General features: G+C 65.8%; 1 protein-coding gene across 3 annotated transcripts; it reads right to left on the reverse strand.

The window, feature by feature from the left end:
• On the reverse strand, positions 1-27,819 carry RAMP1 (receptor activity modifying protein 1). Of its 3 annotated transcripts, none has more exons than XM_036022652.1 (4): positions 27,681-27,819; positions 17,282-17,420; positions 322-577; positions 1-289 (listed from the first exon to the last, which is right to left on the reverse strand). In XM_036022652.1, the coding sequence occupies exons 1-3, from the start codon at positions 27,730-27,732 to the stop codon at positions 322-324; spliced, it is 447 nt and encodes a 148-aa protein (XP_035878545.1). In that variant the 5' UTR covers positions 27,733-27,819; the 3' UTR covers positions 1-289. The 3 variants fall into 3 exon arrangements, with proteins under 3 accessions (XP_035878545.1, XP_035878544.1, XP_035878543.1); XM_036022651.1 differs by adding an exon at positions 22,164-22,167 and having other exon boundaries at positions 1-577; positions 17,282-17,416; positions 27,681-27,804; XM_036022650.1 differs by having other exon boundaries at positions 1-577.
• Positions 27,820-27,857: the final 38 nt, after the last annotated feature.

Raw genomic sequence — 27,857 nt, forward strand, 5'->3', positions numbered from 1 at the left:
CAAGGACACTCTTTTAATCACAAACTGCTCGTCCACAGTCTGGCCAGAGGTGGGAGCGGAGCCCAGGGAGGCCTGCAAACAGGGCGGAGCCCTCCCAGAAACAGCACCAGGCCCCCGTGCTAGGGCGGCCCGCACCTCCCGCCGGCCCACGCCTGCACCACCCCGGCGCTGAGATCCTGTCAGCTGGCCTCGGGTAGAAGGAGGGGGCTCGGGGCCGCGCTGCCCTGGGGCCCCGGGACGCCGTCCCCATCCAGGCCCCCAGCTGCCGGCCTCCCCGCCTGCCCGCGGCCTCTGTGCGCGGGGCAGCTCCCAGGCCACGGCCTACACGACGCCCTCCGAGCGCTTGCTTCTCCAGACCACCAGCCCGGTCACCAGCAGGGTCACCAGGATGGGCACCGCAATCAGGGGGCAGAGGATGCGGCCGGGCGGGTCCCGCACGGCCCGGCCGGAGATGGGGCAGCCCCTGAAGTAGCGCTGGTGCACGGCGACGAAGAACGAGTCCACCGCCGCGTTCGGCCAGAAGCAGCCCAGTGTCTCCATCACGTGCTTGGTGCAGTCCGTGAGCTCGCCGTAGCTCCTGCCGGCGGGAGAGCGGGCTGTCAGTCCCTGGGCGGGCAGGCGGGGGGATGAGGTGGGACCTGAGCAGGGGGCCCCTCCCCCCATCCCCCTGCCTTGAGCATCCCCCACAGCCCAGGCCCCGGGCAGTGGCCCCGAGTCTAGGAGAGGAAGGCCCTGGGTGGCTCCTGTGGGGAGTCCCGCACTTTCCAGACCCTAGAAGGTGAGCTGGGGCTGAGGGTCAGCCCTCTCTGCTCCTGCGACCCAGCAGCTGGGACCCCACCCTGGAGGTGGACTAGCAGTGGAGCAGCCCAGCATCTTCAGACACCAGCCCGGGGGGGGCAACGAGCCCTCGGGTGGGCAAGTCCTCAGCCCTTTCTCAGGAATGAACTCGTGATCTTGAAGACGGGTTGGTAGGAATGACTCCAACGGGAACACTAGGAGGAAAGAGCTGTGACAAGTTAACGACACTCTCCACAATGTCACCTCCAGCTGGTGACCTGAGTCCCAGAAGGAGAAGAGGGAACGGAGGGGGCGGGAAATACTTGAAGAGATGATGACTGAGAGTTTTCCCCAAATAACGAGACATCAATTCACAAGCCCGAGAAGGTCAGAGCAGCCCAAGCAGGACCAAAAAACACAAAGCAACAGTAACACCGAACATCCACATAGGCATGCCAGAGCCGGACTCTGGAAACCCAAGATAAAAAAATCTTGGAGTCAGAGAAGACACTTCCGGGGAACAACGGCAGGAGTTACAGCGGACTTCCCGCCCGAGACTATGCAAGCTCAGAGACGATGGGGGCGTCTTTACAGTATTGGTGGGAGCGAGGGGGGCGGGGCACAAACTGTCTGCCCTGAATCCCGTACCTGGCAAAACATCTCTTCCACACAGGAGGTTGAAATAAAGACCTTTTCAGAGACAAAAGAGCTGGGAGAATTCATTGTGCTATAAGAAATGTTAAAGTTCTTCAGTGAAAAGAATAGAACTGGCTGGTAGCCTTGGCTGCCGTGGCTCCGTGGCTTGAGTGTCAGCTTGAGAACCAAAGGGTCGCCAGTTCGATTCCCAGTCAGGGCACGTGCCTGGGTTGTAGGCCAGGTCCCCAGTAGGGGACACATGAGAGAGGTAACCACACATTGATGTTTCTCTCCCTCCCTTCCCCTCTGTAAAAATAAATAAAATCTTTTTTTTTTTTTTTTGTTAAAGAAGAGAACAGAAAGAATTTTGGGCCTAAACAAAGAAATAAAGAAATGAAGAGTTCTGTAAATGGTAAAAATGAAGATATTTAAAAAACACTTTTCCTTATTTTTAATCTAGAAAGTGACTAAATGGAGCAGAAGCCGTAGGTCAATATGGGAGAGACCCAGAGGGGCCTTTGAAGGCCTCTGTCATCCCCCACCCGCTGCCCGATGGTCTCTGAGTCGCTGGGTCCTGTTTTGTCTGCCTGGCTGCCTTCTGGGTCATCGCCCCAGGGGCACAAGGCACCCTGAGTCATCTCCCTGCAGGGCGAAGAGAACAAGCATGGTGGGGGGAGGGGAGCAGGACTCGCACCCCTGGGTGCGTGGTTTTCCCGAGGGCACAGGGTCTCGTGTTTCAGGTGGAAAGTGGAGAAGCCTCAGAGGCCCGGACCGGCCGGGTCTCCCGTCAGAAGCAGGGAGCGAGTTCACATCCAGTGCCCGGCACCCGGTGAGGGAGGAGTGTGTCAGGCGCTGTGAAAGGTCCAGCCCTCTGCGCGGCGGCTGGCCAACCCCACGGCTGCGCCTCCCACAGGCTGGTTTGCGTGACTGCCTTCCCCGGGCCTCAGACCCACCAGCCCCGCGGGCAGCGTGGGGTGCTCTGCGGACCCAGGGACAGTCGGCCCTACACGTTGCCCCCCATCCTCTGTGCAGGAGGTGCGGGGCTGGGACGCCCCTGGAAGGAGCCGTTGCCGCCTCCGGACGTGAGCAGCCCCCAACTGGGGAAGCTGCGACCCCGCAGACCCCCCAGGCGGAGGCCCCGCCGAGGCCCAGCCCGCTCCGCAGGGGGTTATTCTGGGAGCAGGCACTCTCCCTGAAATGCTATCCTTCCCGTGTGCAGAGCCGCCCCGTCCAAAAATAGCTGCAGTGCACAGTCGGGCCTCTTCATCTGTTTATTTATACAGACGTGACAGCTGAGACCGGAGCAAACACCGCAGGCTCTGCCAGAGAGAGGGCGGCGAAGGAATCCTGGCAGGGCATGGAGTCCTCTGTCCAAAGGGACCCCGACTGCCCGAGGGCCCCCAGTCCCCGTGGAGAGCGTTCTCGTGGAACCCTCTGTCCGGTCCTCAGGGGACCGAGCCGTCACCCTCTCTGGCCGGGACTTTCTATTCTGGGCCCCCGAGCAGGCTTTGCTGGGAATGCTCCTGACCTCGGTGGCGGGTGTTTCCCGGCCGTCGCTCCCTCTTGACCAGGAAGTGTCCACGGCCGCCCACGGGCTCTGGGGACCCGCGTGGTTGCTGTTGTCCCCCAGCGAGCTCTGACTGCCCCCGATGCGGAGAACCTGGGCCTGGGCCCTGCCACCCCAGGGACCGGGGTTCACGTCCCAGGCCCGCCTCATACCCTGAGTGCTGCCGGGTGCCTCCTCTCGCCTGTCGGAGCCCCCGTCTCCTCACGTCCGCAGGGGCACACGGGCACCCACCTGACGGGGCTGCTGGCACATCGAGGGCCCGACACGCAGCAGTGCCCACTAGCTGGGCGTTTCCTCACCGGGTCCCCCGACGGCCGGTGTGCAGCTTGGGAAGGACACACTTCTCGCCCTGTGGACTGGCCAGCGTCACCAGGGAGAGTGTGTCTAGGCCCCCGAGCGCTGGAGGACAAGCCCCCTGGGGTTTTGGCTCCTGTGTCTGACCACCACTGGCCTCCGTCTCCCTGGGACAATCCACAGCCCGGTGGCTTCCGGCAGCTCTAAATACCTGCGGGGGCGGGGCCGGCCGCACACCTGGTGCCCTGGCAGTGGGGCAGCGGGGTGAGCGCGACCCACCGAGGCTGGCCTGGGACGGGCGGGGGTGGGGGGTCGTCAGACAGATGGGGTAGCGTGAGGGTGGGTGCGCGTCACAGAGAAATACCCATGATGCCTTTGGGTAAATGGTTCTTCTGGAAATACAAATGGCCAATAAGCATCTGAGAAAAACGTTCAACCTCGCTTTTAGAAATAAAAGAAGCCGACGTCCTACTAGAATCCATTTTAACGTCAGAACGCTCAGCCCGGGGGAAGCTCAGTGGAATGAGGCAGGCCGTCCCGCCATCACTAGCAGACTATAAACGAGGTGCTGGCCCGGTGGCTCAGCTGGTTGGAGCATCGTCCTGATACACCAAGGTTGCATGTTCGATTCCTGGTCAGGGCACAACAGACAAGAGTCAATCAATGTGTAAGCAAGTGGAACAACGAATTGATGTTTCTCTCTCTTTCTAGAAAAATCAATGAAAAAACATGGAAGATAATTTGGTAAAATGTTTCTGAAAAGCAATTTGGCAATAGGTATCAATGCCCTGAGGACCGTGCGTACCCTTTGACCCAGTGATTCTATTTCTGGGAATTACCGTAAGTTAAGAGCATGAAATGGGGACAGAAGTAACGTAAGGAGGGGTTCCTCGAAAATCTGTGATTATGAAAACCAGGGAACTGCAGGGCAGCGACGGAGGAAATCGTTTACACGAACCCCTGTGCACCCCCTACAAGGATACGCAGGGGACGTTGTTACGATGCGGGAAATGCTGACATTCTCACGTTGGACGAGAGCAGAGCCGCCGAGACCCGGCTGTGTCTGCGTCCCGGCTTCAGCGTGCAGAGCTCCGGGGGGGAGGGGACACTCGGGAGTGTTAGAGGGGGGACCCCCGCCCAAGGGGCGCGCTGTGAGGGGCTGTTGCTCTCTCCGCCCTTTGGGGGAGATTTGCACAGTGAGCGTCTGTTGTTTTTGTAACTACGCACCCACGAGACAAGCGAGTTTGGAGAGAGGCCTCCGGCAGGCTGGAGGTTGACGTCGCCGCATTTGTTTGCCGCCGAGGTGGAGGGCCCCTCCCTTCCAGACCTTCCCCCCCCTCTGCCCCCGGGGGCCCCAGCCGGCTGTTCTGCACTGAATGCCGGGGCTCCAGGGGCCAAGGGGCCCAGGCCCCTGCTGCCCTCCAGGCACCCCCTCGCCCGCCAGCCTGGGGCTCCGAGTCCCGAGGGTGGTCCTGCCCCGGCTTCCCGAGAGCCTGCAGACCCGGAGCCTCGGAGGGAGCAGCCAGCACACAGCTTGCCTTCCTTCACTGCACCCCCCCCCCCCCCCCGTCTCTGCCCCCCTTGCTGGCCCGGCAAGGTCAACCCTGTCTCAGGGACAGGGCAGCATCTCCCACGGCCGGGACGCCCCGTCCCGGCCCTCAGCTCCTGAGCACTGCAGACTCTCCTGGGCCTGGGGCGTTCAGCTGGCAGCGGTGCTCAGGCCTGCAAGGCTAGGGGCGGGGCCCTCCAAGGGTGAGAGTGCGGGGCCACTCGGGGCCCTGCACCCACAATGGAAGGCAAGAAGGACCACTCCTGCCCCGCAGATGTCCTCAGGGCCTGGGCAGGCCGGCGGCTCCCCCCAGCGCTCTCGGCCCCCCACCCCCAGCCAGGGACAGGGACCCAGCCTCTCAGGTCGCCCCGTCTGGGTGGAGCGGGCCTGTTGGGGTCCCTCTGGGATCCTGTGGGGCAGACTCCCAGACGCCCCAGCTTCTCCCCCACCCCACAGCCCCTGCCCCTCCTCACCCTGCCGCCAGCACCACCCGGGCCACCCCACGGAGGTCCCCGTGGCCTCCGGGCAGAAAGGTCTCGGCCACCAGATGGCACCCCTCCCAGGGACCTCCTCTTCGAGGTTCCTCTGTCCACAGGGACCCCCCCCCTCCTCACACTTTCCCCTCCTTGGGCACCCCCACCCGGGACCTCCTGGGGCGTGGAGTCTCCTCCTCCACCATCCCCCCTGGGGACTGGCACCCACCCTCTTGGGCCAGTGGCTGCGACATCTGACACCTCGACAGCCCCGGCCCCACCTGAAGCCTGGTGCTGTCCACAGCGGGCGGCCCCCACCCATCCGGGTCTCCCAGGACCTCCCCCCAGGGAGCCCCCCTCCCCTGCCCCCCCGAACCGTCTCCAGGCCCTGCGGCAGAAGTGACTCATCGCGCTGACACACTGCACCCACGTTTCTAGCCCCAGTTTCCACTTCCGCCCGAGGGTGGGTGGGCGGGGCCTTGGCCTCTGTGCCACTTCTCCTTCCCCACCCAGCTGAGGCGGGGGGGGCGGGGGGGGCAGCCACCAACCCCCCCTCCCCCCATCTGCCACCCACTGCTCTTCCTGCCACAGCCCTGGTCCTGCCCTCCCCCACCCCCAGCCCGCTGTCCACATCTTGTCCCCGGCGCCCCTACAGCTCTCCTGTGCTGGATGCAAAAGCCCTCCTGCTGTCCCCACCCACAGCCAGGTCCCTGCCATCCCTCTGGCTACATTGCAGCCACACCGGCCCACGTTTCTGCCTCAGGGCCTTTGCACACGCTGCACTTGCCGCACGGAAGGCTCTGACCCAGCCTCCCAAGGCCAACCCCCGCTCTCCCTTCATCAGGCCTGTCCTGGGCAAGGCCGGCCTGGCACCGCCACCTCCCTGGGCTCCCGGGAAAGTGGGCTTTCCTGTGCAGACAGGGCTTCCTGAGGGCCTGCCCTCCCGTCCGTGGGGCCCTCACTCACTGCGGGCCCAGCGACAAGAGGGCACCCCCCCCAGCCCCCGAGGGCAGGGACCGTGGAGAATGCGGACGATGGAGTCCCACTGCCCCAGCTCCCGGCAGGCACCTCAGGGGCGCAGGGAATGGACAGACACTGAAGGAGAGGCGGGTCCGGCAGAGGCCACGGGAGGGACGGAGGGACGGCGGGTCACCCAGCCCCCGGGACCCAGGCAGCCCACTGCTGCCACGTCTGACGGGCACGACCCCTTCTCGGGGGGCTGACGCGGCTCTCCCGGTTAGGTGTTTAAAAACCGGTGTGACAGGGGCGTGGGGAATAAAGTTATTAAACCGACTCCGTGGCTACATGGGGCGCTTCCAGTCTGCAGGGAACCAACCGTCTTTTCAGCAGAAGAGACCCAGTGAGCTCCTGAACCGGAAACTGTAGGTCAGTGTCCTGTGGCTGCTGTATTAAGAACTAGAATTAGTAAGAAAACGATATATTAACAAAATATTTTAAAAAACTGAATGTATAGAAAGTAAAGATCACTCATCATGTTGAGGCCACACGAGAATTTAAAAATTCCATTACAGGCTATTAAGACAACAATATGGCAATGCCACATATTTCAGAATTCATGGGATCAAGTCAGACAGCAAAAAAATAAATTATGTTATTATTAAACAAACAAAAAGAGAGAGAAAATAAATAGCTCTCCAAATCAACACATTTTTAAAAAGAACAACAAAACTCTCCAAAGGTTAACTAATTTAAATGCATTAATAATTATTAAAAACTCCTGGCTGGTGTAGCTCAGTGGATATTAAAAACTAACATTTATTGATATTTGGAAAAATAGGAAAATGAATAAGTAAATTCAATAGCTGACCCTCGAGAAAAATGGGTGTAATGAAACAGGCACACTCTGCAGCATGTCCAACCTACAAAAAGCAGAGAAAACATCGCTAGACAGTACCGCAGGGAGAGAAGGGGAGGAAGGGAATGAGAGAGAACCCACAAAAACTGTATGTTCAAAAATGGCCTTTTTGGGGAAATTATAAACAATCAACTGTTGACTTCAAAAGCAGAACATCTGGGAAAAAGTGGAAAATGTTACTGAAAAACGATGTTCAGCCCTGGCTGGTGTAGCTCAGTGGATTGAGCGTGGGCTGGGAACCAAAGTGTCGCAGGTTCGATTCCCAGTCAGGGCACATGCCTGGGATGCAGGCCATGACCCCCAGCAACCGCACACTGATGTTTCTCTCTCTCTCTATCTCCCTCCCTCCCCTCTCTAAAAATAAATAAATAAACTCTAAAAAAAAAGAAGAAAATTAAAAAAACAAAACAAAACGACGTTCACACGCGGCGCCAGACCCAGCCGTCCCTCCGAACCTGCAGCAAAGCAGGAAAAGATGCGGAGCCTCCTAGTTCTCTAAGAAGTTTGCTGACCCCGGACTCCGAAGCCTTGGAGACAGCCCGCCCCCTGGGCCCTGGAGCGACAGGGGGGCCCTGCTGTCACGCACAGACAGACACCGGTGTGCTGTGGGAGCCGCAGGCAGACCCCAGCTCGCACACAGAGCGCCGTGAGCGGGTTGGTTTTGGGGCGCCTGAGGCCTGCGCCCGTCAAATCAGACCACACCACATCTTGTCAAAGCAAGGACACGCGCTCGTTTCCATGCCGGTGGGCGGGCGCTGGGCAAAATTCAACATTCCTAGCGACAAAGAAACAACCTTGGACACACCACAAAGAAGCTCTTAATGTGACAGAGCCCTCGAGAGCCCGCCGCAGACGGCACCTGTGTCGCTGGCACCCCGGGGACCTTGTTGTCCCGGTCAGGGGCCCGCCCGTCTGTGTCGGGGGGTCAGGCCTGTCTTCTGCCTCATGGTGTCCAGCTTTGGTGACAGGGCTCCCGGCCGGGACGTCCCCAAAACAGTCACGGCGGAACCTTTCCCAGGCAGCCTGGGGCTGGCTGCCCACCGGGCCCCTCCCACAGGTGACGGAGGGGCTCGAGGTGGCCCGGCCTCATCAGAATGCTCAGCGGGAGCCCACCAGGCTGTCCCACTGCCACCAAGGCCTTGGGCACGCAGCCGGGCCGGTGGCCCTCGGGACGGACGACGGGGCCCGCAGGGCTGTGTTTCGCACGCCTGAGTGAGGCCGCGGGCTGCACGGGACGGGGCGTCTTTGGTGTGACGCCTCAGGGGACTCGAGAGCAAGTCACGTTAGCTGTTTGGTTAGAAACACGTCAGTGAGGGCCGCTGCCCCGGGCCTGGGCCAGGTGCCGGCCAGCTGTGCGCCCCCAAACAGGACTCTGTGCAGTCGAGCCCCTCTGAAACCCACCGCTCAGAGCCACCCCGTCAGGCCGGGGAAGCCCGATGGGACGGGGGAGAAGCTGGTCTCCCTAGCTGGGCGCAGACCCCCGGAGCTCGGGGGCAGGACGCTCTGGCAGGGCTGGAGCCACCACCAGCAAACACTCGCTGAACGGGGAGTAGCTCCAGGTACTCCTGCTACGGGTCATCTCCTCCCACTAGAGAGCAGGAACTTTTAACGTCTTGGCAAAAAATTAAAAAATAAAAAGCACAAGGGAATGTCCAGCCCACCCGTGGGTCTGAGGAATCCCAGCATTCCCGTGTCCCAGGGAACACCCAGCGACGCGCTGGCTCCCAGGTCCCGGCCGGACGGTGCAGGTGAACCGCCCCCAGGTCTTGGTCGCTGGCTCCCGCCCCTGCTGTGCCTCCCCACCTCTGGGGGGATGCTGAGCTGGGGGTCAAGGTCAGGTGGGCTTCCAGGGGCAAGGCCGGTGTTTGGGAGGCAGCGGTTTCTCACGGGGCACATGGCCGGGGCACCTGGGTAACGGGCACTCCTGGACGACAGGAAACAGATGTGGGACTGGCTCTGGCTTCTGGCTTTGCCGGGGGGTCCCACACTCTTTCCGCCCGCCCTGGACCGAAGCCAGCCCGCCGCAGCCCCAGACACGCTAGAAGGGATGCCACAGCCCGCCTGCTGGGGGCCGGGAGCTTGGGGGCACTGCACGGAGGGTCGGCCCCTATGCACATGGCCCAGACAAGACCCAGAGTGACCTCAGAGGACGGACGGGGCTCCCCAAGCACCTCCCAGAGTCCCCACGTCCCCACTCCTGTCACACGTCCTCATTTCCGTCTGCCTCTCCAGGCCCGCTGGGGACAGGCCTGCACCCAGACCCCTCGGCCAGCGGCGGCTCCGTTCCCCCTCCCCGAGCAGCTTCCTCTGGTCCACGTGGGCCTTCTGCCCCTCTCGAGCGGGGGCAGGGGTCCCTGGCTCCTTGTGAAGCCCCCCCCAGGCTGCTGCCCCTGTGCCTACCGCCTGCAGACACCTGCTGCCCCCGACTCGGTGCCGGCTGACTCTGGCCTGGCCCTCCGGGGTGCATCCCCTGGGCCGGCACCTCCGCCTGTGCCTGCCCTGCCCCCGCCCTCTGCTCCCTATCTATCGCAGCCGCCGTTGGCTGTCTCACTGTCTCCCTGGACCGTGACCTACCTTGCAGAGGGCAGGACACACCCACTTTTTCCCTGCTGGAGCCCGGGCGAGGCGTACAGTAGGGCTCCGTGCAGGATGGTGAGTGAACAAGGAGCCTGCGGAGCCTGCGACTCCGGGGCCCACCAGAGGGCTCCACTGAGCCCCTGCTCCCCAAGCCTGGGGTCGGAAGGGAGCGATGTTGGGGTCACTGCCCTGTCCAGCTTTGGCTGCCTGGTGGCCCCAGTGTGGACAGAAGGGCCCTGGGGACATCTGGGGCTCCTGCCTGGACACAGGGCTGCAGTGGGAAGTCCCGAGCCCCCTAGTGCCACCCAGAAGCACAGGTGCAACGTTCACTCATTCAGAGCTACAAGCGTGCCTGGCCCGCCCCCATGGCCCGCCCTGCAGACCTGTGACCGGGAGGCACAGTTTGGGGGAGGGAGGGGACGCCCCGAGCAGACTCTTCAGCTCCGTCCTGATGCCCGTGGCCACCGGACACTCCACGTGCAGGCTGCTTGGGGCTCTGAGTAGAATTCGGAAGGAGCCCCTTCCTCCAGGCAGGGTGCCTGGCTTGGCCGCAGAGCACAAGCCAGACCCCAGCCTCCACTAGGCTGGCGGTCCTGGGAAGCACACGGCCTGCCAGGCGGCTGTGTGTCCTTGGGCGAGAGACTGGGAGTCTCTGAGCCGCAGGGTCTGCCCCAGGAAGACCGCCGGGGCTGAGGTGCAGGCAAAGGGGCCAGTGCCTGGGTAGCACCTGCCCCATGGGGGACCGGCCCAGGGCCCACTCTTCCTGTGTCTCCTGGAGACTCCAGCGGAGAGCGGTGGGTGGCACAGAGCTTTGCCACCGCACGGGCAGCTCTGTGCTCAGCCCTGCGCTTCCCGAGCCGGTCACTGGTCGGGCCGCAGCGTGGCTCCCCCTCGGGGGTCTGCAGATGGAGCGCCAGCCCCTCCCCAGCCCCCCAGTCCTCCACCGGCCCAGCCTGTGGAGAAGCTCCCACAGGCCGAGGAGCAGGAGGGGCAATGAGGAGGAGGAGGGGGCTCCAGGGACGCCTTGCTGCAGAGGCGCAAACCCAGGTCCCACCCGTGCAGACGGGCGGGCTCAGCTCATGCGCCAGGGCCGGTCAGTCCGAGAACTGGGGGTTCCAGGCCCCTGCTGGGAGCCAGTGATGCTGGGCCCTGGGGACAGGGCAGGCCCAGTCTCAGCCCCGCTGGGCGATGGACGTCCGCGACTAAAGACCACATGGGAGCCGCCCAGGGAGCTACGGTCATGGGGACACGGGGGCCCACGGGCCTCCACAGCTGCCATCTCCCAAGGCCGCACACACACCACATCCCCAGGACGGTCACAGGCCCCGCCGTTCCAAGGACGGAGCACAGACACCGGTTCACGGGACCCGGTGGCTCCCCACACCAGCAGGTGTTCTGCCCCCCTCACAGACGGGAGCTCGCAGAGGACCCTGCAAGCCGAGGTGGCGTGTGGTGGGCTGCCCGGGGCTGACTGGGGGCCTGCCAGGCCCCCTCTGCCCGCCAAGGGGCCCCTGGTCCCTCCGGCCTGGCCTCTGCCGCCTCCGGCCGCCGTTCCTGCTCAGACTCCAGGCTCCACTCCAGGGCGGAAGGCATCCGGGCGCCTCTGCCCGCTGGGAGGGAGCGGAAGGCTCCTCAATCCACCCCTGGCTCCGGGCACTGAGCTCTGGCACCAGACACGGTGCGGGAGCTGCCAAGCCAGGCTCCCCACGGACAGGGCCCACCCGGCAGACGAGAGGGGGCAGGGGGCAGGACATCACGCGTCCCCTGAGAACCTGCCTGCTGGGGTCTGGGCTCACGGAGACGGAGCCACGGTCTGTAAATTTGGGGCGTGTCCCCCGAGGGCCCGGCAGGCGCCCTCAGGCCTGGGGTCTGAGGAGGCAGAGAACCAGGGCTGGTCACACAACGGTGCCCACTCTGGGCCGGCCTCGTGGTAGGGTCCTGGAGGGTCTCCTGGGACCCCTGGTGTGGACACCCAGGGCCAGGGCCCTTCCTGGGCCCCAGGCCCCCACCGTCTCCGGAACAGGGGTGTGTCCACGTGTCTGAGTTCCAGGATTAGGCCTGACAGCCGGGGCGCTATATTTGGGTACCTTGGGGACACTATCCTCGCAAAGCCTTGCCGGTGGCTGGAAGGGGGGCTCTTCCCTGCGCTGCACCCTGGGTCCCACCCTCAGGTCCGCCTGGGGCACCGCCACCCGGCCTGGAAACCCTGTCACCCCTATGCCCCTGGATTCCACAGGGGCCCCTGAGACCCTCCCCCCACCCCTGGGGCCTCTGCTGCTGGCACCACTCACTTGGAGCTCGGGGACACCCCGAGGGTGAGGGAAGGGCTTGGCCAGGAACATTCTGCACCCGGAAGCAGGGGCTGGAGGTGCGGCCTTGAGCTCTGGGTGGCGGTGCTTTCGCCTGTGAGTGAAATGGGTGCAGGGGTCCCTGGCTCAGAGCAATGGGGTGTGAGTCCCCCTGCTCCGTGGGGCAGACACAGTGAGGCTAAGAAGCCCCTCCCGGGCACCCGCTCACCCCTCAGGACACCTCACCGGCGCTGGTCACGCCGCTGGGCGTGGGCCCGCCTCTGGCCTGGCAGCCCAGGGAGGACAGCACCCTCTCTCAGCGCAGCGCCCACCCACCCACCCCGTCAGGTGCCGGGCCGGAGAAGACCCGCCCTGGGTGGTGGGGGCGGTGAGGTCTCGGGCCACACTGGCCTGGTGGGCGCCCTGAAGCCTGTGAAGGTGACCTCTGGGCAGGGTGACACTGCCCCAGGGCAGCTCACTGTGCCACCAGGAGAGGGGACGGTGGCCGTGGCTTCGAAGCACCCAACGGCTCCCCTCCTGTCCTCGCCCTGAGCGGAAGGCCACGCGGGGTGACATCAGGCGGGGGGCTGGGCTGAGAGCCCACCCTGCCCACGGCTGCGGCTCCTCCCCTGGAGCAGGGGGGCGGCCCGGCGGCCACACGACTAAACGTCAGAACTAATCGGTCGTGGAGGGAGAGGCTGGAGAGAAACACCCCCGAGCCACCTAGATCTGACGGTCCTAGGGGCCAGTTCATCGAAACTCCCAGGGAACCAGTAATCCTCACGCGCATAAACTATTCCCACCCTTGACTGGGGGGTCATCCAGCCCACGCAGGTGGTCGAGCGACAGTGACGCCAACTCTGAAACCGGATTAAGGACAGTCACACAAGGGAAGCCAGGCATCGCTAAGCAAGCAAATGCGATTAAAGTCATTTATCGGCGGAGGAAGGCGAGGCCCCGTGAGACGAAACATTGATGACGTCACAGGGCCCCGCCCTCGGTGCGTCCCACCCGGGGCCCCAGGCTGGGTCTCCGAGTCCTTTTCCATTCACTGCTAACCCGCAGCGCCCGAAAGCAACACCCTGTCAGCCCCGGCAGGCCCGTGGCCGCTCCTCGGGACGCAGGGGCGAGGCCCCCCCCCTGCGGACTGGTCTGTGATTACAGCCACATCGATCAGAACCTCGGTTCGACTTTTCTCGGCGTTTGGCAAAACGGTCCTTCGGTGCCTGCGGAACAGCGGGCAGACAGTGCCTCCAAGAAAGCGAGCATCACGCACGGGAAACAGAATGGAAACCGCCCACGCGGGCGGGAGGAGGTCTTCTGAGATGCAGACAGTGTTACAAAGCCTGGGGGTGACTTAACGCTGGGGCGGGCGCTCCGCCACACAAATAAAAAGGAACTGGCATTGCGGACGTGCGCTCTGTGCTTTAGGCCCCGATGCTGTGTCGGCTCACGCCTGTTCACGCGTGAAACGCAGTGAGACCACGGAGGGCGTGAATGTTATTGTAGGACGTCAGGCCAATGGAGGCAGGGAGGGAACAAATTCTAATTCACGTCTTCAGGGGCGCCCCGCTGTGTCCGGGAGGTGGACGTGACTCCCAGGCACTCGGCGACCCGCGGGAGGCAGGGCGCGCTATCGCCCCCGGGGCTCGCAGGTCTGCCACGGCCCAGTCCCCGCCCCCACGCACTTCTGGCCCCGGGGAGAAAGCGTGGGTGCGGTCCCCTTAGGACTGGCCGCGACCGGCTGAGTTCCGGTTTCTGGGACCTCCCTCCTCCCCGGCTCTGCTCGTCCTCCCCCCCCCCCCCCCCCCCCCCCCCCCCCCCCCCCCCCCGCCTGGCGCCCACAGGAAGCGCTCTGGAAACGGGACTTCCTGAGGCCGAGTTTTCCCTCTCTCTCGACAGCTCCCCAAATTAGATTGTGTTCCCGGCTAATACATGCAATCACATTCCATCTCCATTAGCAAGCCGGGGCTGCAGCTGCGCGAGCCAGCCCTGGGGCCCAGTGGAGCCGGCCGGGTGCAGAGGGCATGCCTGACCCGCCGCGACCTGGTGCGGGGGCAGGGCTGGCGCCCCACATGTGGCCTGGCAAGAAGGGGCTCAGGAGTAGACCTGCAGCCACGCCCAGGCCCGGAGTCTGGGTCCCCGGGCTGCCAGAGAGCCCCCCCACCCCATTCAAACCCAGAGCCATGCTGGGCTGCGGCCGCAGGCCGAACGGTCACCGTGCCCACCCGACACCTGCGGAGGCACAGCCGGCCCACAGCCCCGCGGCAGGTCCCACGGGAGTGCCCACTCGGGGCATTTCCAACTCTGAGCGACGACCCTCGGTGCTGCTGAGCGGTGCTCCGGGGATAAGGTCACGCTCCCGCGCCACGTCCACGTGGAGGTCCCGCCCGAGGACACGGCGTGAACCACCAGAGGACACGCGCCCACACCCGACACCGTTAGGCCGGGAAGCCCGGCCGCCCAGTCAGGACGGGGGCTGAGCAGCGAAGAAGCGCGTGGGGAGCCTCCCGGGGCCCCGCGAGGCCCGGTGTGCAGGGCGCTGGGGGTGCCCGTGGGTCACACACGTCCCGTCAGAGAGAGGGGACGCGAGAAGGAGGGTCGCCCCTGCTCACTCGTGCCCAAGCAACGGAGGAAGGACAGGGCAGGAACGGAGGAGGGGGTTACCCTCGGGGAGATTGGGGACGGGGTGAAGGGCACGGGTGACTCGGGGCTGGGGGTGGGGACGAGGGGGAGCGGCCCCTCCCTTGAGTGCGGCCCTGGCGCCCGGAACCCCAGGGCACCGGTGGGTCGTCTGGGTCCACCGCCCTGGCCGCGGTCCCCAGTCACGGAGCCCAGCACCGCCCGGGTGCTCTGGAGGTGCGTGCGGCTGACGTCTGGGGAGCTGGCTCTCCGGCGAGAGGGCGGTGTTCGCTGGAGGGGGCGGCGCCCCGCCAGGGCCATTCAGGCGCGCAGAGGCCGAGTGAGGAGTCCGGCCGCACGGGACTCGCCGGACCCCACCATCCCCAGGGACGAGCCCTTGGAATGAACCTCAGAGGTCGCGGCGTTCCCTACCCCAGGGTTCAGGGGAGTTCCCGCACACCCTGCCCTCGCCTGGGAGCGTGGTTTCCTCGGTTACGTCCGAGTCCCTGCTGTGAATATACGTGTGTCTATATGTACATCCGTGTCCGCATCTCTGTGTCTGTTATCTGTCTGTCCGTCTGTCTGACTACCTCCCACACGCCAGTCCTCCAGAAGAGGGACCGGGGCCTCCCGGAGAAGGGGTTGGGGCCAGAGCGGCTGCAGATGAGCCTGGAAATCCCCCCTGACCCGTGACACCAGAAAGGGAGCAGGGGCCCCTGGAAGGACAGGGCAGGGCAAGGCCACGGAAGCCAGGCCGCAGGCGCTGTAGCAACGTGGCACGTGCTGTGTGATGTGACGTGTCACGCAGCACATGCCACTGACAGGACACGCCGTGCAGCGGGTGGGTGTCACGTGGTGTGACGTGTGATGCAGCACACGCCATGGGATGTGACGTGATGTTGGCAGGTGAGTGGGGACTTCGCTCCCTCGTTTATCCTCATTTTCTTTTATTATTATTATTATTTTTTTTAATGCTAGGATTTGAGATTTTTTTTTTTTCATATTTTATTCATTTGTTCCTAGAGAGGGAAGGGAGGGAGAAAGAGAGAGAAACATCAATGTGCGGTTGCTGGGGGCCGTGGCCTGCAACCCAGGCATATGCCCTGACTGGGACTCGAACCTGTGATGCTTTGGTTCGTAATTATCTTCATTTTCTTTTCAACGTTGTTCTCTTTTGTTGATTCCAGGGAGAGGGGGAGGGAGGAGAGAGGGAGAGACACATGGGTCCGTTGCCTCTCTTGCACGGGCCCCCACGGGGCACAACCCGCACAACCGGGGACCCTTCGTTTCCAGGGTGCCGCCCCGGCCCCTGAGGCACGCCGTCCAGGGCCCGATATTCTTTCTCAAATAAAAGGGACCCCCTGGCGCCCTCACCCGCCCCAGGCTCCCGGGCCCAGCTGCGTCACCACTCGGCGGTGACTGTGACGGCAGCGGGCTCTCCCGGGCCCGGGGGACGGTGGCTCCCGCTGGCACGCCAGGCCCCGAGGGAACCTGGGGGAGGTGGCGGTGGTTTCTAGCGACGTCACCGCCACTTCTTTGGGAGCCTCGCTGGCGTCACCACCCTGTCTGTGGCTGGGCGACCCGTTTGCAATGCGGCTACAAGAGCCCACGGTCGCTCAGGAGGAGGGGCGGGCAGAGCTCACGCCTCCTGGGACCCGGGCGGTGTCCCCGGGCGACAGGGACAGTGTTTCGCTCAAACACCGGCCGCCTGGCCGAGGCGGGGGGGCCAGCGTGCCTGAGCAGCAGGCTGTTCGGATTGTCGGATTTTTAACAACCTGCCCCCCCTGCCCCCACTTTCGTGCCCGTGACTGATTTTTCAGTGCAGACGAGATCGGGAGTGTTCAGAGTGGTGTGGGCCACAGACAGATTCTCAGTTTAGAAAATGACACCTTGAAGGAGAAGAGTGGGGGACCTGCTGTCCCCAGGCCTCCCCTGGCCTCTTCACCCCAAGTTCTGCTCAGGCTCTGGGGGGCCGAGGAGCCAGACCCCCCCTGAGGGGACAGGGAGGCGGCGATGAGCCCCAACAGTGGGAGGAGGGACGTGCAGGCAGAAGGACTGAGTCACGAGGGGAAGGGCTCTGGGCCAGCTGCCCGCCGAGGGGCGCCACCGGCCAGCCTGCTGCACCAGCCTCCCCGAGACCCCAGGCAGCTCCCAGCCGAGAACTGGGCGGAAGGACAGCCACGGCCTGACTGCAGGGACCGAGGGAGCCGGCATGGAAGTCCCCGCACACCAGGGTGCCCGTCAGCTCCTCGGCCCCCGCGGCTGCTGGGCCCTGGGCCGCGCTGTCCGAGGCCCCCGGACGCCTGCACTTGGATGGGCCACGGGCATCTCGGGCTGGACACCATCCTGATGGGACCCTGCCTCTCTCGCCCCCTGGGGGACCCCTGTGTGAGGCCCCAGGCTGCCGCCCTGGACGCCTCCTGCCCCTCACTGTCCACGCTGCCCCGTCACGGGCCCCTCCCTCCCCCTCCATCTGTCCCCCCACCCAGGGCCACGGCCAGTCACCCTGGGATGTGGGGAGGAAGCCCTCCCGTGGCCCCCCGTGGAGTCCTCTCCCCAGGCCCCATGGCCCTGAGGTCCCCCCAGCCGCGTCCCTCCCCCCGGGGCACCCAGGGGACTCACCCGATGGTCTTGTCCCAGTCGCACCACCGCGTCGCGCCCACGGCCTCCATCTCCGCCTGGAACGGGGCGAGGCAGAGCTCCCGCAGGAGGGTGCCGGCGTCAGCGGGCTGGCCGGCGCTGGCCACGAACAGTTGGTGGGCTGCAACGACAGCGGGGGGACGGTCGCCTGCGGCCCACCTGCCCGCCCTCCCCACAGGCGGGGCTCCCCTCCCACAGGCTCGGGGGTGGGTGGGTGGCCCTCACGGGTCCAGAGAAGGACTGCACTCCCCTCGAGGGTGGGGACCGTCTTGTGTCCCAAGAGTGCGAGGTGGCACCGGGCACAGGGCCTGACACTCACGCGCTGTTTTGCCCTCACCTGACCCCGACCCGGTCCCAGGGCTTCACAGACGTGGAAACCGAGGCAGCGAGAGTGACTCACGGGGGCAGGACCCAGGCTCACTCCCAGTGGGGGAAGGGGGAGGGGGAGGAGGAGGGGGAGGGGGACTCCCCGAACCGCGGTGGGAAGGTGGACACAGTGAAACCTGGCCCTGTCCCAGGGCACGGGGTTGGGGGGAGACTGGGCCGCCCCACCCAGCCCTGGAGCCCCCAGCTCACATCCCACACGCCTGGCCGTCACCCATGACAAAAAGCCGACCAACTGTGACCTGACGTGCCCTACCTCCTGCCTGGGTCAGTGCGAGACCGAAGGGAAGACGCTGTCACTCAGGCAGCTTAGGGAATCGAAGTTCCCCCTCCCCGAAGCCAGAGCCAAGGCTGCTCTGGTGGGTGGGGGGTCCACGGTCACCCTGGCCGCCTCCTCCTCCTCCTCCTCCTCCTCAGACCCAGCCTGGTCCCCTCTCTCTGTGCCACAGGCGGGGGTGGTGTCCTCCCCAGACGCTGGCTAAGGGCCCCGTTGGGCTCAGGCTGCTGGCTCACCTGCTGCCCCCCCCCACCCCCCCGGCCACGCTGGGTGCTCTGCCCGGCCGCTCCAAACGCCCCGCCGAGCCGCCCCTGAGCCGGCGCACCTGCGGGCCAGGTAAGGTGCTGGCTCCGGGGGCTCAGGGGGCTCAGACGCTGGAAAAGGGAAGGAACTGGGAGCCACCACCCTGACGCAGCTGGTGCCCTCCCATCCCTCCGCCTGCCCCTCCCGGGCTCCCGCTGGCCGGGCCCCACCCAGGCCCACTTCCTCAGTGCCTCGTGGGGCAGGCGGAGCGTGTCCCTCTCCTCTTGGGGCCGTGTGTGCCGCCCTGGCACCCCCCACTCTCTCTGACACACGCGTGTCCGCCCAGCAGCTCGGCGTGTGCGCGTCTGTCAAGCGAGCGAGACAGCCATCCCCAGCTTCGCTCTGCGAGGGGCTGGCGGGGGCAGGGTGGGGGCCCGGGCCCAGCGGGTCCCCTCTCGCTCTGCAGGGCTGGTTCCAGGGACAATGGAGACGGCCGTGCGCTCGGCCGGGGTGGCCCAGGGCTCCCCGCTGCTGCACACGGCGAGGCCACTCGGGCTGGCACCACGCTGGACAGGCCTGTTACGACGGCTCTGCTGGTGGCTCCCGCGGCCCCGGAGGGTCAGGTCATCCGGCAGAGCCAGTCCCCAGGGCAGGCAGGGTGCCTCCTCTGTCCCCAGCAGGGGAGTGCGGGTGCTGGGGGCCAGGAGGGCGCGCTCCCCTCCGGCTGTCCCCGGACCACAGTTCCTCTGGTCCAGATGTCCCTCCCTGGCACACTCAGCTCCATGTCTCCCCGCCTCCTCCAGCACAGAGACCAGCCCCCGGCCCCACCTGCTGTCCTGTCCCGGCCCGCAGCCTCAGTGTCCGTTCCCCCCAGAGCACGGCCGGCGCCCTGCGGGCAGCCCCTGCCCTGGACTGGCTGCGGGGCCTGCCCCCTGGCCTTGACCCTGGCCCTGGCTCTGCCTCCCAAGGGTGGGCCCCTGCTGTGTGGGCACGGAGACCCGCACCTCCCTTCCTGCCCTGGGGCGGCCGGAGCCCACCGGTTCCCTTCGCAGCCCCCACCCCGGGCTGAGGGGCAGCCGGGCCACCAGCCCGGGTCCGCGGAGCAACCCACACTCTCCCACCAGCCCAGGGAGGTCGCTTCTGTGTGAAGGAGGCGACGTGGCCGTTTTTAAACCGAACGAAACCCCAAGGTTTAACCATCATCGGTGTTTGCGTTCCGTGCCCGTGAGATCTCGGGTGGGTTCACCCGTCAGCCACGTCTCTCCGAGGCCGGGCAGCCGCAGGGCCACCTCCCTGCGGGTCCCAGCTGAGCCTCCCTGGTCTCGCGTCACTGGGAGTCGGAGGACCGGCCCCGAGAGGAGGACACGTGGCCGACGGGGGCGTGGGGTCCCCTGGGCGCGGTGACCGGGGGTAGAGGCTCCCCCGGGGGCCTGGGTTGCGGGGCAGACGCATGAGACCAAGGGCGCCTGGGCTTCGGAGGAGGGAGGAGGGACGAGGGCCCCGCCACCTGTGGCCCGGGTCTGCACGTGGCCTGTGGTGTCCCCATGTGTGGTAGCAGGCTGACCGCATGTTTGCAGAAAGAGAACCACAGGCCCCCCTCCCCCTCCCCCTGGGGCTGCGGGAGCCCAGCGACCTCGACGGTGGGGGATGGGCTGGGGAAGGGCCGGCTGCGGAGTGACGGGGCTGCGGCCTGAAGGCACAGCCTCCCCTTTGGGGCCACCAGCTGGGCCCCTGGGGAGCAGCACAGGTGCCTCCAGGGACCCTCCACACCCCTGACCTTCCGGGCAGCCACGGAGGGGGTCCCCTAACTCCCGCAGGCCTGCTCACCTCTTGGCCACAGTTTCTTTACCTACGAAATAGGACCCCCACCCCCCGCCGGGTGGGCTAACAGGGCTGCTTCCCCGGGGAAGCGTTTAGGGGCGGGGCCCCACCTCAGATCGAGTGCCCACCACTGCGAGGTATCAGGGTGAGCCGCCCTCGGCAACTCACTGGACCCGGGGGTGCAGCGGGCACAGGGGCGGGGCCATGACGGAGGGCACAGGACACCTCCCCAGGTGCTGAGCGCCGATCTGCACCGGCTCGAGTCCGCACGGGCGTGCACGCGGGTCAGAGCCTCCCGGATCGCACGCGTGAGCGTGCGCGGTCCTTCTACGCCCTCACGCGCGCGGGGGCTGATCCACGGCGCCGGGCGCGGAGTAAGCGCGGTCGCAGTGGAGGGTCGCTGTCACCCGCCTCCCGTCCTCCGGTGCCGGCCCCGTGGCGAACGTGCCGTTCGAGAAACGCCACCTCCGTGTCCCGCGCACTCCCTCCCCCGAGGGCCCCGGGGGAGCCCTCGCTCGGCAGGGCCGGCTGCGGCCGTGAACCACGCCCCGCTGGGCCGCCCGCGTCCAGCCCCGGGGAGCCGCCCGCCCGCCGGGAAGGAGCGCCCGGAGTGTGACGTCATGACGTCACGTGCGCTCGGTTTGAACGCGTGGCCCCCGGCCTTCCTCGGCGTGTTGTGCAGGAGGAAACCCGAAGCAAGGACGACGAGGAGCTGGAAACACGAACCCCGTGCCCAGGAGAAAGTCCTGCTGCACCGTCAGGGCCCGGCAAACCGTCTACCTCCTGCGCCTGCGCGGCACGCGGCCCTGAGACGGGGGGTGGGGGTGGGGGTGGGGGTGCCTGGGGGCCGGGTCCTCCCCCAACTGAGGCTTCCCGTACATTTGGGGGGGCCTGGCGGCACCACACAGGAGGGAGCGGGTGTGCTGGGGGGGCAGCCCACTCCTGGCCGGGGTCGCCGGCCGGCGCTCTGGGCCTGCTGTGGCTTCTAGAAAGCTCTGAGTGGTGTGGGCCTGTGACCCAACACCCTGCCGCACCTTGGCTCCTGGTGAGGCCTGCGTCCCTGTCAAGAGCCACCTTCTGGAAGCACGTCGGTCAGGCTCCGGGCCGTCACAGGCCACTTCTGGAAGTCACGCGGCCCTGAGTGGTGGTGGGGGGGGATGCTCACCTCGGCACACTCCGGGGAGAGGGGGAGGTCGCCTGGCCAGCTCTCGCCGCAGTCTGGTGGCAGGCAGGCCCCCGAGGGCTGAGCCCTGCGCCCTGCAGAGGCGCCCCCGGAACACGAAGTCGCCCGAGAACAAGGGCCCAGTGGCTTCTGCTCTGCGTCCCTGCGGGGCTGGCCTGTCCCACCTGGTAGGCCCGGTCCCGTCACTCCCACGGGTGCCCATAAGGGGCACGGTGCCCTCAGAGACGGGTGAGGGGGTTTTCTAGGTTTTACAAATGGATTCCCGCAGCTCGCCGGTCAAAGAATTAGATTTCTGCATGTATTTCCTACCACACAGTGCGGTGTCCCCGGCACGGAGAAGCCACCGGGGCAGCATGTCCCCCTGGGAACTTCACGGACGGGTGCGGGACAGAGTCTGGAGACCAACCCCCCACCCCGGGGCGATGAGGGGCCCAGACCCGAGGGAGGAGCGCCCAGACTGCTGGAGTGGCCCTGCTGCCCCTCCCGCTCAGTGGTGCCCCCGACCCGGCCAGCCTGGGCACCAGCACACCAGGGCCCGCAGCCTGACAGCCACGGAGGGTCACAGCCCCGCAGGTGGCCGCGTGGGATGTTGAATGGCTCTCCCTGAGCATCGTGCCCACAGGGTTACGCACGGAACGCAGGCGCGTTCTCTGTCCCTCTCCTCCTGCTGCCCCTCGAGAATAAAAAGCACCTTGTCCCCCCAGAGAAGGACTCGGGTTTGCTGCCCTGAGCCAGGAGGAAGGGGCGGGGCCCCCGTCCCCAGGAGCCGGAGCTGTGCAGGAGCTGGGGGCTGGGCCGTCCGGGCCGGGCACCCGAGGGGAGGGCAGAAGGAAAACAGAGCGAGGACCAGCTCCGTGGGAACCGGGGCGGGAGGCGGCCAACCGCAGAGCACATGCACAAAAAAGGAGCTTCCTTCTGCCCACAACTGCCGGCCAGAAAGCAGACGGGGGAAGGATCCCACTCAAAGCAGGGACACACCCCGATTGCGTCCACTCTCAGTGGCAGCCCAGACCCCACACGGTTCCCAGAACTGGACAAGCGGCCTGCCAGTGGACAGAGGAGGAGGGGCGGACGGCTATTCCTGGATGCGCATCCTCCCCATCGATCCATGAGTCCATGCAACTGCCCTTCAAATCCCCACAGACGTTCAGCTCAAAGCCAGCAGGCGTTCCGGACGAGCGGATGTTTCTGTGATGCTGAGGACGACCTTTGCAGTGACCTTGGTGGCGAGGATAAAGGTTGTGATGGCGGCTTTCACTTCACCCTCCCAGGACCACCCCCGCCCGAGGCTCTCTCCCCAAACACTCCTGACCCCACCTCTCCCTTCCCTGCCCCGGGCTCGTGCGGACACCTGCCCGCCCGCCCCGGCCCCCGAGTGTCCGAGGGGACGGCCAGCCCGCCGTGGCTGCTGTGGGCGGGGCTGCTGGCTCTACAGCGAGTGGAAACAGAAGACATTTGGGTGTCGGGAAAAACACAGCTTTTTTAGTATGAGCGTCTCCTCCATGTTCCACCAGACACACTTAAATAATCTGTCATTGATCTGACATTGGAATCTGACCGGGGCCCTGGGGCTCAGCCAGAAGCCTCAGCCCCACCCGGGCCCGGGGCCTGGCTGACCTTGACGGTCACTTCCTCGTGGCTCAGCCCGGACCCAGTCCCACAGCCGTCCTTCGGGTTCACCCCTGGAGCTCTCTGGAGTCTCCACTCCTCCCCTCTGAAACCTCACCCCCACCCCCTGCACCCCGGGCCTGGCCCCTGCCTCCACCCCTGCCCTGGCCCACACTGCCACGGAGCCCAAGGAGCCGGGCCTTTCTGAGAAACTCCGGTCTCCTCTGTTTACCGTCCCGCGGGCTCCCCTGGGCTCTGGGAGAGGAACCGGAGCTGCATGTGGGTCCGGGTCCAGCCCAGCCTCGGGTCAAGCGCTCCCCAGCCCTCCGGAGCTCAGTCACAGCCAGTGGTCCGGAAAGTCCGGGGGTCAGGGCCTGCACGTCGCAGCCCCGGGGGCTGGAAGCTCTTCCCTAGCTCTCGGGTTTGGGCCTCACCCCCAGTGCCACGCCCTCGGCTCTCTCTCCCCAAAAGCAGCACCGTTCGTTTGTTCATGCTCCTCGTTAGCCCGGAGCAGGGCCTCTCAGCCCCCGCCCCTCTGGCTGGGCTGCTCTCCTGTGGGGGGCTCCCGGGGTGCCCTCCTTCCCGAACCCTCTCCCGGCATCACACCGAGCGGCCCACGTGTGCGCTAGACGGAGGCAAGCTTCCGGGAGGTCCAGTGCTTCCCCCGGAGGCCGCCGGTCCACCGTCTGCCCAGCCAGCAGGCACCAGCCCTAGCTCTTCCCACACATCGACCCACGGAACCTTCCAGAGGCAGCGAACGCACGGGCAGAGCGAGCCGACCGGGCGTCCCGGGCACCGAGTTTCTGTCTCAGCAACCGCTCTGGGGACCTTCCCCGCGTGTCTCGGGGCCCTGCCGTGGGGTCTGAGAGCTGCTTCCCTCCCCGTGGACACGCGACCCTGTGGCGGGCGGTGGCCCCCAGGTGTCTGCTGGTGGCCCGTGGCCGTTTGCCTTCCCAGGTGACGTCGGGCTCAGGATCCTGCCTGGCGGGCCTGGCGGGAGTGGGGTGCAGAGCCCTGGGGAGCAGGGCGGACCCCAGGGTGGCGCATGGGGGTGGCCGAGGTGGCCTGGGAGGTGGTGGGTGGTCATCGGGGCGGGCCTGGGGGACCGGAGGACTATGAGCAGAGGGCAGAGTGGACGCAAGCCAGGTGGCAGACGAGGACGGCTGGGGTCCCGGTCTCTGGTCACACAGAATCCATCGCAGGGACCCGTGCGGAGGCTGGGGGCGGGGGGCGCGGGCGGCAGGAAGAAGAGTGAGGGGGACGCTATGCGGCCCGATGAGGATGAGGATGAGGAGAAAAGGCGGCTATGATGCCGGCCGGGGTCTGGGTGTCCGCGGGGTCCCAGCCAGCGCGTCTGGCTGCCCCTGCTCCCACGGAGCCGCTTGGAGTCTGTGCTTTAAACAGGGATGGGAGCGTCGTCTCTCCGTGTCAGAGAAAATGCCGAAAGGGAACAGTCTCAGTGGGGAGGAGCGGTCCCAGGGACAACAGTCCCCGCATTGTGCTCCTGTGAGGGCAGGCTTGTTGGGGCCGGGAGCCCCGCCCCGCCGCGGGGACGCAGCCCACCCCCAACCCCCCGGCCGAGAACACCCGGGGTCTCCGGAAACCTCGTGCAACCCGGGGTCGCCCTGCCCTGAGCGGGGCTGTCGGTGGTGAGGACACCCCTCTGGGGGCTCAAGGGGGGAGTCTGGGGCCCAAGGGCACCTCTGGTGTGGCGGCTCGGAACGGGGCAGAGTCCTGTTGCCATGGTGCCGGTCTCTTCGTCGGAGGAAGGGGCAGGGCGGGCAGGCAGCACGGGCCTGGTGTGCGCACTGGGGCCACTGAGGCCCCCCCCCCCAGGTCCTGCTCGCTCCCCCCTCAGACACAGCATCTCCCCCTACAGGGGGTCTTCCCCGAGTCCCCAGGGCAACCAGCGGCCCTTCTCAGATCCCACGGAGCGCCTGCCACCACCAGGCACTGCCCTGCGAGGGACCCACCCGGCTCGGACACGACGAGGTCACAGGGATGAGACGTCCACCCCAGGGGCTCCGCCTAGGGGCTTGAACAGAGTCGGGAGAGCTCCGTCTGGTCACAGGCAGGGGCCCCGTCCCTCCGTGCGTGGCTCACAGGCCGGGCCCGGCAGACGCAGCAGAAAACAAACAGGGGTGCGGCCCGAGTCCCAGGCTCTCCCTGAGATGGGCCTGGGGGCAGGCCCGGGCCCACGGAGGGGAGAGCCCTCCAGGCCGAGTGGGCCCAGGGACAGAGGGGCTCCGGCCCCAAAGCAGGGGACGCTGGAAGCCGGCTGGCCAGGCTCCCCTCTCGGGGGCCCAAATCGACACCCCTCGGGGCTCCGGCACCGCCCCCACATCACCCCTGCCCGACGTGGTTCAGTCTTGGGGGGAGACCTGGAGGAGGAGACCTTCCCAGGGAGCTGTTCCCCCGACAAAAGGCTTCTAAGCCAACCCTTCCTTGAGGCACCACCTCCTCGCGGACACGGACGTTTCTCAACAGCCCTGGCCTGGGACCGACCGCACGCACACCGGCTGGCACGCGCCCGTGGAAGGGAGACAAGAATCCAGAAACTTCTCCCTGCAGGGAGAGTCCGCAGACACACTGAGCTGATTAGCAGATGGGACGCCTCTGGGTTCGGGCTGCAGGACCAGACGTGCCTCTCGGGCGGGATGCGGCACGGCAGCCTGGAGTGGCCAACGCACCGCGCTTCAGAGGACGTCCGGGGGTCACAGCAACCCTCGTGTGGGCGGAGAGTCAGGGGGATCGCAGCCCCCCCCCCCCCCGGGCCCCCCCCCCCCGGGGAAGGGGCGCGCTTCCCGGGACAGGCTGCGGGAGCGCCGGCCTGGGCCAGCCCTCCTGAGTGGTGGGGGGGGGAGGCGGGGAGGCGCTCACGAGAGCAGGAGCCCACCACGCCTTCCCACGGAATGACCCTGCGCCCTGTGGCAGCGTCCTGTCTTCTGACCGACGAGAAATAGTTCGGCGGCGACACACACAGCTCCTGAAATGTGTGCAGGCTGCAAGCCTTCCGTGAACAGGAGAGTGCGTGCAGGCCCAGAGGCCCTCCCGACCACGCACAGGAAGCAGGCAGACTGAGCAAGAAAAGTAGTTCGGTTGCAAACACCGCTGCGGGTGAGCCCCTGAACCTACGGACTAGAGCACTTAAACAAAACACAAAACGTCCCCCCTCGCCCCTCTGGGTGGCGAGGTCTCCCTCACCAGGGAGATCCGGCTGAGGCCACAGCTGGGGAAGGACATGCAGCATGCCCCTCATTGTCCTAATTACCGCTGGGCTCCCGCGACAAGAATTTACTAGTAACCTCATAAAGCCGTGTTTGTTTTTTTTTCCAAGACGCAACATTAGCCAGGCCCCTCGGAATAATTTAAGATTACAGAACCTTGGCCTTCCCCCAGGACGTGCATCGCTCTCTCGGTAAACAAGGCAGGCCTTTCTTGCTGCACGCTCCCGCCACGGCGCCTCATTTGCACGCGCTCCACAGGGCGCAGCCTCTGCACGCCACGGGAAACACTTGTTTATGTAGAAAACAAGAACCAACAACAACAACAAAGGGACAAGGCCCGCTCTCTGCCTTGCTAAAGAGGAACGTTCATGTCTTTGGAAACCCAAACAGTACGTCCTCTGTCCAGCCAACAGGATCCTAACACAAAAGAAGAGAATAATATTATTTTAAGATCTGGCTTCGCGCATAAACTTCGGCCCGAACACTGAAGCGGCGAGATCGGTTTTCAGGCGGTGTCACAGGGGTGCCGGGGGCTCCCTGCGGATCCCACGTTCCTTGGCGAGGTTTATGCACAGCGGGAGCCCTGGGATGGCAAGACGCCCGGGCCCTCCTCGGCCCCCCGCCGCCCGGGGCCGGGCCTCCTCCAGGACAAGCCGCCCTGCCCCCAGCTGCTCCCTCAGCGGCCAGAACAGTGCGGGGGTCACCCCTTCACCAGCACCAGCAGGTGCTTCTAACCGCACCACCGTTTCCAGGGAAAGGGCTTCCCAGGGCCGCTGGAAAGTCAACGACCCATTCAGTTTAGATGAAGAGGCATCTAAGTACACGAATGAGTCCAAAAGCTAAAGCCACTTAAAAAAGATTTTTAGGAAAACCGGGGACAGGGAAGTGAAGGGGACAATGCTCTTTTTAAAATTTTCTGAGCCCGATGACAGGTCTTGTGCTCGCTGGGTTTCAGCGCAGAATCTGTCCCAGACAGGAAGCCGGCGCGCTCTGCCGGCTCGCCCCCAGCCCCCCTTAGAGCGGCCACCAGCCGGGAGCGCAGCCGCTGCCCAGCGAGCAGCAGGAGCTGGGAAATGCCCCCAAGCCCGCCGGCCCCCTTCTGCAGACAGCCCCGGGGGCTTTGTTTGCGAATCCGCAGCTGCCTGTGTTTGAGTGAGGTTTTCGCTTTTCGCTGATCTCGGGGTAAAGGGTCGTGGTTCTGATTCCCAAACACGCGGTCGCCCCGGTGCCTGCTCCCACACTTTGTGCGCAGGCGGTCGCCGCAGCTCCAGCGGGGCCACAGGCGTGCGGGCGGGGGCCCCGCACGTCATAGTTTTCCTCCAGAAAAGCGGCGACTCCCGGGGTGCGGGGGAAGGTGCCTCATGCTTTTAGGAACTCCCCGCCCCCCCCCCCCCCCAGTCCCCGCGAGCCCCCCTAAGCTGCCGCTCTTGGCACCGCCCTCCACGGACCCCCGTCTTCGCCCGAGCTTCCCGTGAGCCACAGCCACGGCGCCCAGACGACCGGCCAGCAAAGGGGACGCTCGAGGGGTGCACCCGGTGTGCCCGCTGCGCCCGCCTCCTCTGGAGAGTGCCGGGCGGGCGGGTGAGGGGCCACGGAGTGGGGGCCGGGGGCTCCGCCCCCGGACCGGGTCCTACTCACCCAGGAGCAGCCAGAGGCTGCGCTGCAGGAGGCTGCGCAGGCCCGGGGCCATGGCGCGCTGCCGAGCGGAGCCGAGCCGAGTCCGCCCGCCGCGCGCCCCGCCGAGGTCTGAGCCGCTGAGTGCCGGGGGCGGGAGAGGGAGCGGGCGGGAGGCGGCCCGCCCGGCCCACTGCGCTC

This window comes from Phyllostomus discolor, chromosome 4, assembly GCF_004126475.2.
Source record: "Phyllostomus discolor isolate MPI-MPIP mPhyDis1 chromosome 4, mPhyDis1.pri.v3, whole genome shotgun sequence".
Lineage (NCBI taxonomy): Eukaryota > Metazoa > Chordata > Mammalia > Chiroptera > Phyllostomidae > Phyllostomus > Phyllostomus discolor.